General features: G+C 44.0%; 1 protein-coding gene and 1 pseudogene across 6 annotated transcripts in view; both read right to left on the reverse strand.

The window, feature by feature from the left end:
- Positions 1–13,004, reverse strand: part of ABLIM2 (actin binding LIM protein family member 2) — a 131,276-nt gene extending 118,272 nt beyond the window's left edge. For all 6 annotated transcript variants that reach the window (XM_069014522.1, XM_069014526.1, XM_069014525.1 and 3 more), the window contains exon 1: positions 12,925–13,004. In XM_069014522.1, coding sequence (XP_068870623.1) covers positions 12,925–12,940 — 16 coding nt within the window. In that variant the 5' untranslated portion in view covers positions 12,941–13,004. The remainder of the gene's footprint in view (positions 1–12,924) is intronic.
- Positions 13,005–13,131: 127 nt separating this feature from the next.
- On the reverse strand, positions 13,132–13,947 carry LOC138110152 (uncharacterized; annotated as a pseudogene).

A 13,947-nucleotide genomic window follows, 5' to 3' on the forward strand; every position in this document is an offset into this window, starting at 1 on the left:
ACCTCCAGTTTCCTCAAGCTGAATAAACAGAACTATTATCACAAATAAACATTTAACGTCCTAATGTATTTTATCTACAATTTATTTGCATTAAATTACATAAGACAGATGCAGATAAAACTTCCAGTATAATGTATTCCGTTAACAATCTGCAGCACAATAATTCATAAATGAAGGGCTCTGGGGGTTTACCTTCAAGGAATAACAGTTTAATGTCTGTTTCTACATAAGAAAGCTGACCAAAGCTATATTTGGAATGGGTCTCTGAGTAACAGTATTGAAAAAAAATCTGAAATATAAATAGTCTTATTTGAATCAAACTTTTTCAAAAAATATTCTTCAAAATTCCAATTCTAAGGTAAGAGCAGGTTTTTAATAACTATGGAATGAACTTTTATTTCTTATATAAATACATAGTTCCTTATGCTGTAATGGGATTATACATGACAGTACAGCTAGTCTTGAACCTGAAGATCATTCATCTCAAAAACTTTTGTGGAATCAATTTTAGAACAATTTTTACAACGTTATGATGAGCACTACAAATGAGGAATTCCAAGCTGTAAAGATGAATGCTGCACATTTCCAACTGAAGGAGCAATATGAAGTCTGAACTTCATCCACTGAACCTTTCTGTGGATTCACAAGAGATGTTGCAGAGCCTTATTAGCCTGACAAACTCTAAGCATGTATTAGTAAAATTAATCCTCTTGCTCGTAGCTGCAGCCCTTTGATAAGTTAGCATCCCTTGCATTAGCACTTCTGGTTTCTTGAGACTCTGGGCACGCATAAGACACATTCAATTTGCCAGTGCCTTACCCTGATGATCTGGGTAAGGCATTGTACTGTGACAGGCCTTTCCTACAGGGACTGCAGGGCTGGCTGCTGCTTCACCAGTGGGCTCATGTCAACAGCTCTGCAAATAACCCTCATGAACTTCTTAAACTGCAATATAAAATCAAAATTTTGGAGTGCACTTTTAAAAACACAGCTTCTGAAACATGCTTCTGTGTTTGTAAACCTGGTTAAAGGATGATGTTTCATGATATTGAGGAATTCCTCCAAAGAAATACCTGTCTGTGTTTTGCTTTACAGCAGGTTCATCTGACTGGATGGTGGGCAAACAGCCATTCCTCACTGAGACTGCAATGGCCCATTGACAACAGGTGCAGGCACAACCCACTGCGAGCCACCTCTGGAACAAAGGCCAGATGCCATCAAAAGGCTTCTAACAACAAAAAAGCTGGAAGGAGTGTGTGCAGCAACACAGTTCTTGATAACCACCCTGTGCTGGTGCCCAGCAGACACCCCCAACGTGGCCTGTCTGCTCCAACTCTCCTTGGAATAGTTCTCATTATGCATATGCTCTTCCCCCAACAATTAAATTATACCAGCAGTGACACTCTTCTGGAATGATGAAACGATCAAAACCTTGTGGCAAAGAAATGAACACAGGAATCTGATGCATCCAAACAGAGAGCAATGGGACACAATCAGCACGGTGCACTTGGGTCAGGTTTTTTTAAGATGGACTTGGTTGTTTCAATGTCTTTTAAAGAGGAGTGCCATGTGTGGCTAGGAGCTGGTTCCCTTTACCTAGACAAACGTACTCAGTAAAGAAGCTTGACTCAGTATCAGCCCTCAGAACTGAAGTGATCTTCACCCCAACAACTCAGCTTTCAGGTCACTGGGGGATACAAAAGCTGACATGTCCTATCTGTGTGACCTGGAATGGATCATAAATATTTTGTAAATTACCTAGCGAATCTATGTGATTGTAACTGATGAAAGCTGCACGAATTGAAAAATTGGAAAGTTGCCTGAAACCCCAGCCTCCCCACCCAGCTGCCAAAGGGAGATGGGTGAGCAGAGAGAAACCCGGAGCTTTTCCACTTCGCTGCACTTATCTGTAACCCTGGCCTTTGGGGAAATATTAACTTAAGCCTGTCTCGAGAGGAAAAAGCTGCACGTTATCTCTTTGCCACGTTATGCCACCTTTAAAGAGCTTTAAAGAACTGGCAAGTGACAGTGACAGCTGCTGGCAGGGGTCTGCTGAGACAGGCGTCACTGTGGGCTGCACAGATTCCTTGGTGGGGCTGCACGCTCCCAGCCTGGGTGCCAGCACATGCTGCCTTTTCCTACCACGTAAAAAAAAAAAATAAAAAAAAACCCCAAACATTTTCCAGGGTTAGGTTCTAGGATTTTTTTTTTTTTAAAGTATTTTACATGTGCAGTTTTATCTGATGGGTGACATCAGTTGCAGTCTTGGTTTCTTTTTGAAATGAAATCTTCTCATGGATATGATCCAGAGAGAAACAAAAATCAAGGGGCAGGAATATTTAGGCTATCAGGGACATGGAGCTAGCAGTGGGAAACTGGCTTTGTTGCAGCTGGTTTTTGAAAGCCCAACTCTTCCCTCCCTCCCTCCGTCCCTCCTCGAGCTGCTGGATAAGCTAAGGACCAAATATTATTTTCAAAACTTAGGGGAAGATGGCAAACAAATTAACCTTTAATTTTCCTTTCTTACACCTGCACACAAACGTCAGCCACTCGTGCCAATGCCAAAAATAACCCAAAATGTATTAAGTCTTACACATGTAAAGTCAGAGTGACCGAACAGAAGGAACATTCAATTCAGACTTTGGTATTTCAGATTCTTCTTCACTTTACTAATCCTACCCAACACAAGTCACAAATCTCTCTCAGTTCTGTGTGCACAAGCGAATCCCATTCTCTTGTGAGAGCTTTGCAGTCAATTGACCAAAAATACTATTAGAAAGCTAAATATATTTTCAAAAATATGCAGCACGAGTACTGTAAAGAAATTCTACCAAAAAGAAGCCCTGACATCAGAGAACATAAATGTGATCAATCCTGCCAAAAAAGGAAGGGTTTCCTGCAAAATATGGCAAAATTTTCCTAAAGATAAGATTTTATCTTTTAGTTTGTAATTAAAAATAGTACAACTGTTTATCTATGGCACAAAGCCAGGGACAGGATCTCCTCTCAATGGTTTACAAACAATATAAACTGCAGTCAGAAAACATACAGGGAATATTAATATAACAGCAATTATCGCAATAATTACATTATTTGTATTTAAAGGTTTTCCAGTCATTTATTGCATTAATGCTTTCTTTAAGCCATAGCATTTCAGGATGCTTACACAGAAGTATGTAACAAAAAGCTGAAATACATTGATAAAAAGAGCTTTTAACACTGACAGTGAGATTCAAGGGCCATGTTGGAAGCAGCCTAGAGACAGGAAGGAGTGGAACGCGTAGGGTGACTTGTTTATGGGTCAGTACAATGACTTTTGTGGATGTGCAGCTCCTACTGCCCACCCAAAATGCTCCCTCCCCACTGCTCCAGTGCTACACAGAGCTGCCAAGGTGAAATACCAGGTAGCCTGTGACCAATCTAGGTACTTTGGTAACTGTTAATGCTTCATGGTACCATAATATCAATGCAATGGAAATAATGTCCACATAATATCTTTTTTGCACAGCACAGTCACAATGATTTCCCTAGAAAATTCAGAGGGGCTATCTAAACTTCAGTCATTTGCCTTCCAGCACAAGAGACATGATCTGCCTTCCAGATCCACAGCACGGAGCCACAAGGCAAGCTAAGGGTAGGAATCTTCCTTTAAAATGTCAAGGTTTGTTGTTTACCCACTGCTAAGGTCTCTCTAAGCAACAATGGATGTGCAACTCCTTAAAACGGGTTCACAGGTTCACTAAGGGAAAACACATTCAATAAGGGAAAAAAACTATTTTTTAATTACAAAAACATAAACCAGTACAGCATTTTCTAAGCACGCAGTGTAACAAGCACAGAAATGGACTATCAGGAGAAGTGATAGGTTCAGTACCTTTTATTGTCTTGAAAGAAGACACTTCTGCTTTTGCAAGCTACTCAGTATTGGGATATATGAGTGAAATCAACCATTTATACAGAGGAGAGGATTTAATAACTGAATTTGACCCATAACTTCGGCAGTGTCTCAAAAATAGTTTACACAAGTAACTAGAATTAAAGATGAAATTCAGAGCTGAAATATTTGTGCTTTTTGAAGCCCACAGTGCAAACAGCTATACTGAAAGCATCCACCACTCTAATAAATACATAATTACTGATCATACAAAGCAAAGCACAGGTATTATAGTAAAATTACTGGGATGGAAGCTGGGTTTGCCTCCAATATACAGGATTTCTTTATGCTTCCAAAAATATTAATTGCCCTTGTATTCAGAAAGGCTCTGAGAAGCTTCATCTTTCTAATTCTTAGCAGGACAGGTAAATCAAGTATCCAACCAACATTGCGGCAGTTTCTGACAGCTTTAGCTTAACAGCCAGGCTTCTTCTGCCAACTTAAATTTGCAGCTCGTGCTGTTTGCTGCTTTCTAAAATAGGCATGACTATGGCATGCTTCTAGATCTACGTAGACCTTATGTGCTTCAGAGACAAGACACAGAAAGCTCAGCCGAGCATTTCCGCAGAGCTGGCAGCACTCCCCTAACGCCAATCTCATAAACTTCACAGGACACAGCCTGAGTCGTTCCCATCAAAAGTCAGCTTTGACCTTGGAAAAAAACTCAGGCATATCACAAGTTAGAATTATAGATCTATGGACAGAAATGCAAAACACGCCCATCGCTTCGGCAGTTTTTCTGAAAATGTACCATCAGACTTCAGCCCAGAAATATATTTAACCCCAAGTTTAGAAGTAACAGAAGTTAAGGGTTCTCAGCACAACCTAGGCTTTATTCTTAGGTCAAATCCTATTAATAATATAGACAATCAAATCAACAGCAATGTCACTGGGTAGCTCTCTTAAGTCATGAAACTCTATTAAGATATAAATAGAACTTTGTTAGGCTGGCTTTCTGCATTCAATGAAATTTCGGCCACACTACCAAAAAGAAGGTAAAATTCATCATCTGAGGTGATGATCCCTTAGTACTATCTTGAAAAACACACAAGACCAAGATGGACACGAGCCATTGTCATTGTTAGTTCCCAGGTCAGGACAATGGGCACAGCTGGAAACATGCTACTGGGCCACACAGGCATTCAATCCCAGTTAGTACAGTGTAATGATCTGAAATCATGACAATATGTCAGCAAATTGAAACACAATCTATCGTGTTCTATAATCACAAAAGGTCTCATGGCTGATACACACAGAAGCCTTGAAGAAGATGCTAGAAAAGCTTTGGCTATGCTCTCCCTGACAACACATTAAGGCAATCTGCGAGATGCTTGTTACCACAGTTTGGTACCATGAAAACCTGTGGCTATTAGAACAAAGATGCTAAAATGTTTGCACCTAATTCTGTACAAAGGCACATAAATAAATGTCCTGGTTTCAAAGCTATTAAAAAAACACAGCAGTTCACAGTGATTTCACCCATAGGTGATGATACATAGAACTTCTTAAAGTCTCAGCAGTGCAGGAGTCAGATTTTCACACCAAAATCTCTGTCCCATTTGAGGAGGGGCTCTGCAGCTGCACATATGTAACCCACAGGACAGGTCTGCATCTTCAGGCAATTGTCCAACAGATTTGTGATACATAAACCCTGTTTCTCCACAGGGAAAGCTTACCAATGTTCATACATGCAGCAGACACTAGTTTTCCTCCAATTTTCCAAGACAGGAATGAACCATCAAAACATGTCCAGGAAGACTGATTGGTAAACGGCCACACAAAACATTTAAGATTAATTTGCCAGTAGATCTCTGTAGCAGCACAGCAGATACTCTGCAGTCACGGTTAAGGACAGTTTCAAATACCCACAGAAAACTTTGGACCAGATGCCCAGAGATCCAGCTGACTGCAGGTCAATCTTCAGTTTGGCAAATGCTGAAGCAACCTGGCCTATTAAATTTTGAAAATCTCAGAGGCTGGAGATTTCACAGCCCCTCTGCTACCCTCCTTGGTTCAAGCTCTTTCACTGGGATTTCACTTTTCCTTAAAACCACCATGAACTTCTCCTGCTACCCCTTCTGAATGTTGCTTCTTGCCCTTTTTCTATGCCTTTGTGAGAGGAGCTTGGCTCCATCTCCACTTTACCCACCCATCAAGTGGTTGAAAAACACAATTCAATTCCCAGGTGGATCAAGAGCAGACCTCTCCATCCCCTCTGCCTGCATGCCACACTCTCAAGAGAAGCACACAGCAGCTTCCCCCATCACGCTCACTGCATGAATCCTGGTAGATCCACTCTGTTGACCAAGTGGGTTGGGAACATCACACCTGAGTTAAACTGTGAGTCATGGAAAGGTCAGTGCAAAACAACTCTCCTCCCTTATCACCACTACTCACCCATCACCTGCACCCAGGAATGCTTTGTCACTGCCCAAAGCCAGCGGCAGAGCACGGCGTTGTGTTTAGTCTGAGCAGGGCAGGAGCTGCCGAGCAAACCGAGGCTCACAGCACAGGCAGAAACCCTGCAGTTGGCACTCCTTGAGCCTGACTTGCAGCCAGGTTAACAGACAGCAGAACAGAGAGCATATGTGTGAGTCACAGGGGTGAGGTGCCGGAGCCACTGCCAGACACTCGCGGTACAGGCATACGCAGCCCCAGCTGTTCCTTGTGTCCCGGCTAAGGCACTTGGCTGCAAACCCTTTTCCATTCCTATCTTCCTCTCATCAAGGGTAATAATGGCAACACAGCCATTTCTATGGTTTCCTTTGGTATCAGTGCACAATTATATGTGACCTTAAAGATTAGATCCCCTCTATCTGTGCTGCATCTAAAACTGTAACTGAGCGATTGCCTTCATGCTGCTGGCATTGCAAAGCCAAAGGAAGGACCACAGCAAACGCTACAAGACTCCATGAAGCCAAACTTTCCAGCTGAACTCAATCAAAAATCCTCAGTGGGCTCTCACAAGGTAAAGAACAGAAAAATCTGTTTGACTTGCAGGTCCCAGCTGAGTTTGCAATACCGAGAACACCAACAGGAAAAGAGCGGGAAAGAACTTGTAAACAGAGCAAAGCAAACGAAGGTAACTGAGACAAAAACAAAAAGGAAACTCTATAAATATTTTTCACTACTTCTAGAGCATTCACATGATTTTAAACTGCAAAATTTACAGCAATCTGGGATTTATAAATGTACCTCAATAAGCTCTCTTGACAGAGGTAAAAATAACTCAAGAAAAAAACAAAGTGGTCTCTGACCAAGAACTCTCCAAATGAATCCCTGCATACAAGGCTGCCTATTCATTCAGTCCCACTCAGAGTTGCTCAGCAGAGAAGATCTCAGTATATATTTAGACATCAACTAGTAAACTTCTGAAAGCCTTGTGAATCACTTCTGAAACTCCCTTTATCCTAAGTCATATACTCTATGTCATATAATCTCTAAGTCATATACTTAGGAGGAGAAGGAAGTATATGACCTATTTTTTAAAGTGACAAGAGCTCTTGCCTGACACTTAAGCAGAACAGGTTCTGTGGCTTGTTCTTCATATGATATGCATCAAACTTTAACTCTTACTTCACCATAAATTTTACCATACAAGCAGTATCGGAGCAACGCAATCTTATTTTGCCACTGCCTGAAATAGACTTGAAGGAACACAACTACTGTATGCTTAGTGCTCCCCTTCTGCACAGCATATCCAGCTATTTCACTCCATAAACCAATACAGGTGAGGGATTTTTTTTTTTTTCCCCACTGAAGCTCAGAGGAACTTGGCAAAAGGGAAATGGAAGAATCGTATTTCATCTTCCTCTGAAGTATCATAGTGCCTCATGCTAGAAATGAACTGACAGAAGGGGTACTTGAAAACTTCCCAAGGAACTGGATGCTGTATTCGTGAGCAGCTAGTATGCAGTAACAACCAAGATTACACACTAGTTCTTCATATCCACCATGAGGAGCAACTGCAATCTGTTACTGTTTTACAATGACAGCATTACCTAAACCTAAAATAACAGTTTCTGAGTAGCAAAAAAATACCCCTGTAATTAAAAACATTGAAGTATTTTCAAAACATCACTAGTGATCTCTTGCAATTCAGGAATGTGTATTTTTCATGGCCACCTGCCTTTAGACTTTGTTTTCCTTCATCTACAGATCAAGAAACTCGTCCTGTAAGACCAGGAGAATCCTCAAAATATAGTTAATGATCAATTTGACTAATGTCAGTAGAAGGATTTCATTTTACAGAGAAAAGGGGAAAAATGGCTCCTAAAGCAGACAGAAATATTCACTGAACAAAGTTTTTATTCATTTCACATTTCTTGTCTGAAATGGAAAAATAAATAACCGTGCTTCATGCAAAACAATACTCCATCTAGATTTCAGAGCACAAACATCAACTAGTAAGCTGTGAAAAAAAACATTCCAACGTTTCAGATAGTAACAGTTATGGACCTTGACACGCTGCTAATGGATCTTGACACAGGGAATAATCTAAATTCAGAAATGTTTGCCTTAAGGTTATATTTAAGGATGCAGAGAGCAAGCCAGCAAATTGTCCTGTGATCTCCAAGGCCCATGTGCTGCCCTCCATCTGATGCTGGCCTTGCAGAGACCCAGCTCTGCTGGCTGGGCCCCCCTTTAATCCTGGCCCTTCCAGAGCACTGCTTCTAAAAGCCCCATGCAGCACAAGCCCTTTTAACACAAATATGTTTAATTTATTATCGTGAGTGCTGGATGCTTGGTTGGAGAACCCAAGGTCCAAAGTTGACTTAATGGCACCAGCAAACCCCTACAGGACTGGAAAATGCAGCAGTGAGCTTACAATTAACAGTATTCAGGAAAGAGGCATTTCATTGCTGAAGTCTGAATTTGTGTAGTGTAGAGGAGGAACTGTCTGTCATATTGGACAAAACTAAAACCAGGATTTCTTCACTTCTCCTTGAATGTTGGCCAGCCCATTGCATAGAAGAAGAGACAGAAAAGTTACCTCAGTAGCCATGCTTTTATTTGTCAATTTTCTTCACATTTCTTAGCCCTCTATGTTTTTATGTCAAAGATAATTACTGGAGATTAAGTACTTAAGCATTAATGTCCTGAGAAGCAAAACTGAAAGCATACTACCTGTACATCGTACTGCAGTGGCAGTCAGATGTGAACAGATACCTGGGCAGGTGCTGCACTGCAAACAGGGAAGTCAGCAAGAAGGAGACCTCACTCAGAAAGCCAAATATCTGGGTTTTGTTAAGCAGAACTAGCCACCTTTCCAGAGATGTGCTGCAGCACTCGGGCAGCACGTGAAGGCCACTAGAATGGAGACAGGAGACAGGGTGTCCTGCAGCCTGGAGTTACCAGCTGATGTGACATCACCTGAGACTCTCTTGTGACCTATTTCATCCTCTCCTGACTGTGCTGTATGTCTCCACCACCCAGGAACACGCTGCCATTTAAAAGATAGATACACTGAGCTGAAACCGTTTTCCTAAGAGCTGTAAAGAATCCCCCAAAACCTTAATGAATCCCAAGATACAGCTTCCTGTTTTTTACAGTCTAAGAAATTAAATAGAGTCTATGCAATTCAACTCAGAGGAAGAAAATACCATCAGGAAATATATATTGTTTTTTATTTTTTCAGGGAAACTGGGCTTAAATGACAATGAAATGAAGTAGCTCTGCTTTTGTTTAATGATGAAATGTGTAGGATTGTATCTTATAAGGTGAACACATTCATTAGCTGGCAAACTCCAAAGCAAGCTGACCTCCTGGTGCTCCTATCTAGTAATTCAATGCTCTTTTACCAGTGCTCAGAATGAAGGGCTGAAAGTAAAATGCTGTAACTGAGTATAAAATATAGCACAGTTGGAAACAACCATAACTATTGTCTCTAGGGAGGATTCTTATCAGCATACTTGCATGGGAAATTTGAAAAGGAATTAATCATCTGCAAGCAGAGCTGGACCCTGTGTGACCAATCTGAGTAACCTCTTTTGTAACTAGAGCCACCACATTCCTGCTCCATTTGGGCTGTGACACTCGATTAGCAGTTCTCTGATCCATGCAATCAAATTGTCCCTTTAATATAATAGTTTAAAGACTAAATAGCTGTGTGAATTTGTGTCATGACATTTAATTTAATCTAATCTAAGATGATTCACCTAGTATGTAATTAGCTCTGTGATTCCCTTTTTGCACTTAAATAGTAGACATCATGTTAACCTATTTCTGGGAATTGAGGAGAACCTCATTTTCAGTCTCAAATATTTAACCTACTCTGTTCTTGCTATGATTTCAAGATGGCAAAGAACTGAATTGTTAGACTGAAAACGGTATTATAAACTCTTAGAACTACCTTTAGTATCCTAAAAGCACAACCATTTCATGTAAATCTCCCAGGTACAAAAAGCAGTGAATAGGCTCTTTCTTAGAAATAGTTCCAGCCAAGATCAGTGGTAAGAATGTAAGAGGCAACTGAGGAAAATCATATGTGGAAAAATCTAATTACAACACATGTAATAATGCATCTGAGCTGTGTCTTACTATACCAGATGATCATATGCTTTCTAGATTTAAAATTATAGCATGAGTCTGCAGTCCATTCATCAGAACAATGGTTCAATGCATGTACTACTGACCACTTTAAATTACATTACCTATATTAATATATTACAAGCTACATCACGTTTACCAAATATAAGCCCTTCTATATCTAATGCCAAATCCTACAGTTAAAGTGGCAAGGCAGTGTCACAGCACAGTGATACAGACAGTGAATCATGTGTTGCCTTAGTGCAAGAGGGGACAGACTGAACAAAAGTTTCTGGAGTAATAAGGCAGATCTGCAATGGTTTGCTCCATCTCAAGAGTAAAAGAAATATTGGGGATTTCTCTTAGATTACCAAACCATGTGAAAATTCGTTGAATCTTGTGTGGGGCTGATTTTAACAGCCCACTTCACCTCTATTTTTTTTTTTTTTTTTGCAGAACCAGAAAGTTACAGTAAACAGCAAACTTTGAATTAAAGCCTTTCCATAGTAATTTTGGTGGAAATCTTCTGGGAACAGTGATTTTAGACAAACTGTGGCATTGAATTTGTTGTACAATACTTGCCCCATCAATGTTAATGGAAAATTCCCATTGATTTTACTGAGTAGATATGGGCTCCTCACATTTAATTTATCAAGAGAATTGATTGCAAGTTGTTTACATAGCCCACACAGACATGCAAAATCAAAATCTGGAAACATCAAAGCTAACCCTATACTTAAAACCAAAACTCCTAAAACTGCCAGTTATTCTTTCAAATGAGACCTAAGAACTCTCAGGGGGTTTTTCCACTCTCTTTTTTGGCAGGATGTTATTTTTATCTTGGCACTGTTCATTTCTGCTATTTCATTTACAACACGTTTGGAGCAATTACTGAGATAGAATTGTGTCAAGTCTCCTCTGCACCAACTTTTCTACTAGATTTATAACTTTAGAATCTATTTAATTGACATTTAAAATATTACAGAGATAAAAATTTGGACTGCAATATTTCCTCCACCAAGCTTGGTTCTATCATGACAGAATTTAAACATTTTTCAGTATTTCATATTCTTCAGTTCAAAATTATAGCCAGGCAACCAAGGAAAGGATTCTGTGCTGGCATTTCATCAGTGCCAAAGGAGATGTTACTATCCCTGTTAACCATCTCAATGCTCTTTAAACACAGGGAACAAATTTGGGATTTCTAGAGTAGTTTAAACACGCTACAACACGTGCTTACTTTGCTCTCACCTGCACACCTGCCTCAACCTGGGCACTTCCACAGAGAGGACCGGCATGCTGGCAGTACATGTTTCACTCACGGACCATGTGAGAACGTGGACAATCAGCACACATGAAAGCACTTATGCCATCAACAAACATGAGGAAATGCCAGACTAGGTTTTCAGCTGAAATCTGCAGCAGGTGCCTGACCCCAGGTCACTCAGTGTCTAACCACGAGCTCGTTCTCCTCTCTGTTTGCACCAGGCTCCCTCCCACTTGGCTCGGTGCGAGGATGTGTATGATTAAGCATGTTGACATACAGAGTCCTCACATAATTGTAGCTATTCAGCCTCTCCCTGTTGTTGTGGTAGAGAGTATATTTAGCAGCCACAGTTACCCTCAGAAACGAAATACACAACCAACTCCCAAAGCCTCCCCGCTCCTCTGTGCACAAGCCTGCATTTGCCTTAAGGACTGTAATATTTTGCGATCAGCTGTGCTCTGAAGTAACCACCCCCCGCCGACACACAACGCAGATGAATGCTGAATCGCTGAAAAATACGGTTCCAAGTCAGTTCTCAAATCCTGCATGTATTACAGGATAAATTACTTTTGTATTGCCCTGGGCAACTGGATTCCTTCGGGCGGCAATCCTAGCTTGGGCTCCGCGGCACATCCTCAATATCCACCTTCTCTATCACCACAGCATCTCGGCCAGCAGAAAAGGCCGGGCTTTTACCCCAAATATCACCGTCTGAAAGGCTGTGTGCTCCCACTCGGGATGCTGGGCGGGCAGGGGCACCAGCTGATGCCACCCTCACCGCACCTCGGCCGCGGGGCCGCGGCGAGACCCCCGAGCCGCAGGGTACCAGCGGGAGGATGGACACACGGCGGCCCCTCCGCGCCCGGTCCAGCCCGTCCAGCTGGGCTCCGGCCGGGGGTGCGGGGGACGCCCGGGGTGGGGGCGGCTCCGCCGGAGCCCCCGCGCAGGGTCCCGCCGCCCGCAGCGCGGCGGATCCGCAGCCCCTCCCGCCCGACAGCGCCCGAGGCTGCGGCAGCTCCCCCCGCGACAGGCGCACACCCAGATTCTCGTATTTTCGGGTGGTTTTAGGTAAGCAATTTTTATCCGGCTGCCGCTGCCCGTGCCGTGCCGTGCCGTGCCTCGCCGCCCGAGCGGGGCAGCGGCGAATGTCCCTCCCGCAACACCGGGGGTCTCGGCCGCCCCCCCTCCCGCCTACCTGTGCCGGTGCTCATGGCGCACAGGAGGGGCCGCTCCCGCCGCTGCCGCCGCCGCCGCCGCCGCCCGTCACCGCGCCCGCGCAGGCGGCTCCATCCCCGCCCGCCGCCGCGCAGCGGGGCCGCGCTCCGCCCCCGCCGCCAGGTGCCGGCGCCCGCAGTCCCGGCACGGCACGGCACGGCACGGCTCGGCACGGCACGGCTCGGCTCGGCTCGGCACGGCACGGCTCGGCTCGGCTCGGCTCGGCACGGCAGGGAACGGCAGGGAACGGCAGGGCACGGCACGGCAGGGAACGGCAGGGCACGGCAGGGAACGGCACGGCTCGGCTCAGCTCAGCACGGCACGGCTCGGCACGGCACGGCACGGCACGGCACGGCACGGCTCGGCTCGGCTCGGCTCGGCACGGCACGGCGGCACCTTGGGAAGTGTAGGCAGCCCCGCGCCGCCGGCCGCGGACTACATCCCCCTCCGTGCCTTGCTGCGGCCGGGGGTGGCTCCGGCCCCGCCGCCTCTGCGGGCAGAGCTGCTGCAGCATCCCCCGCCCGCCGAAACTTGCCCCCCGGTCTCGCTGCAGCCGCAGCCCGCTCCCACCTGCCGGCCGCCACCGCTCCGTCCGGCCTGCCTCGCCCTGCGGGTGAGATCCCCCTCTGCATTTTCCTGTCCCACTTGGGCTCGGCTCGTGTGATGCCTGAGCAAAGCAGTGAGGTGCACAGGTGCTCCGGCACGGCCCCGAAGCGCCCGGGCAGGGACGATGAGGATGCTTGCGCTGTTCCTCAGCGCAGCCCAGGCTCCAGGCAGCGCTGCAGCACCGCACGGAAGGTGTTGGCAGCAAGTCTGGGCGTTCAGGAGAAGAAGGCAGTACTTTCTGGATCAGGTGAACTTTCACTTGGGTCCTTTGGATTTGAAAGTACAAGGGCACACAATTATTATTAAAGCCATTTGTTTATTAAATACCATTACATATTCAGTATTTCATCAATTTGAAAATCTATTTTATTTCTTCAAGAATTAATTTTTTCTTACA

Source organism: Aphelocoma coerulescens, chromosome 4 (assembly GCF_041296385.1).
Source record: "Aphelocoma coerulescens isolate FSJ_1873_10779 chromosome 4, UR_Acoe_1.0, whole genome shotgun sequence".
NCBI lineage: Eukaryota > Metazoa > Chordata > Aves > Passeriformes > Corvidae > Aphelocoma > Aphelocoma coerulescens.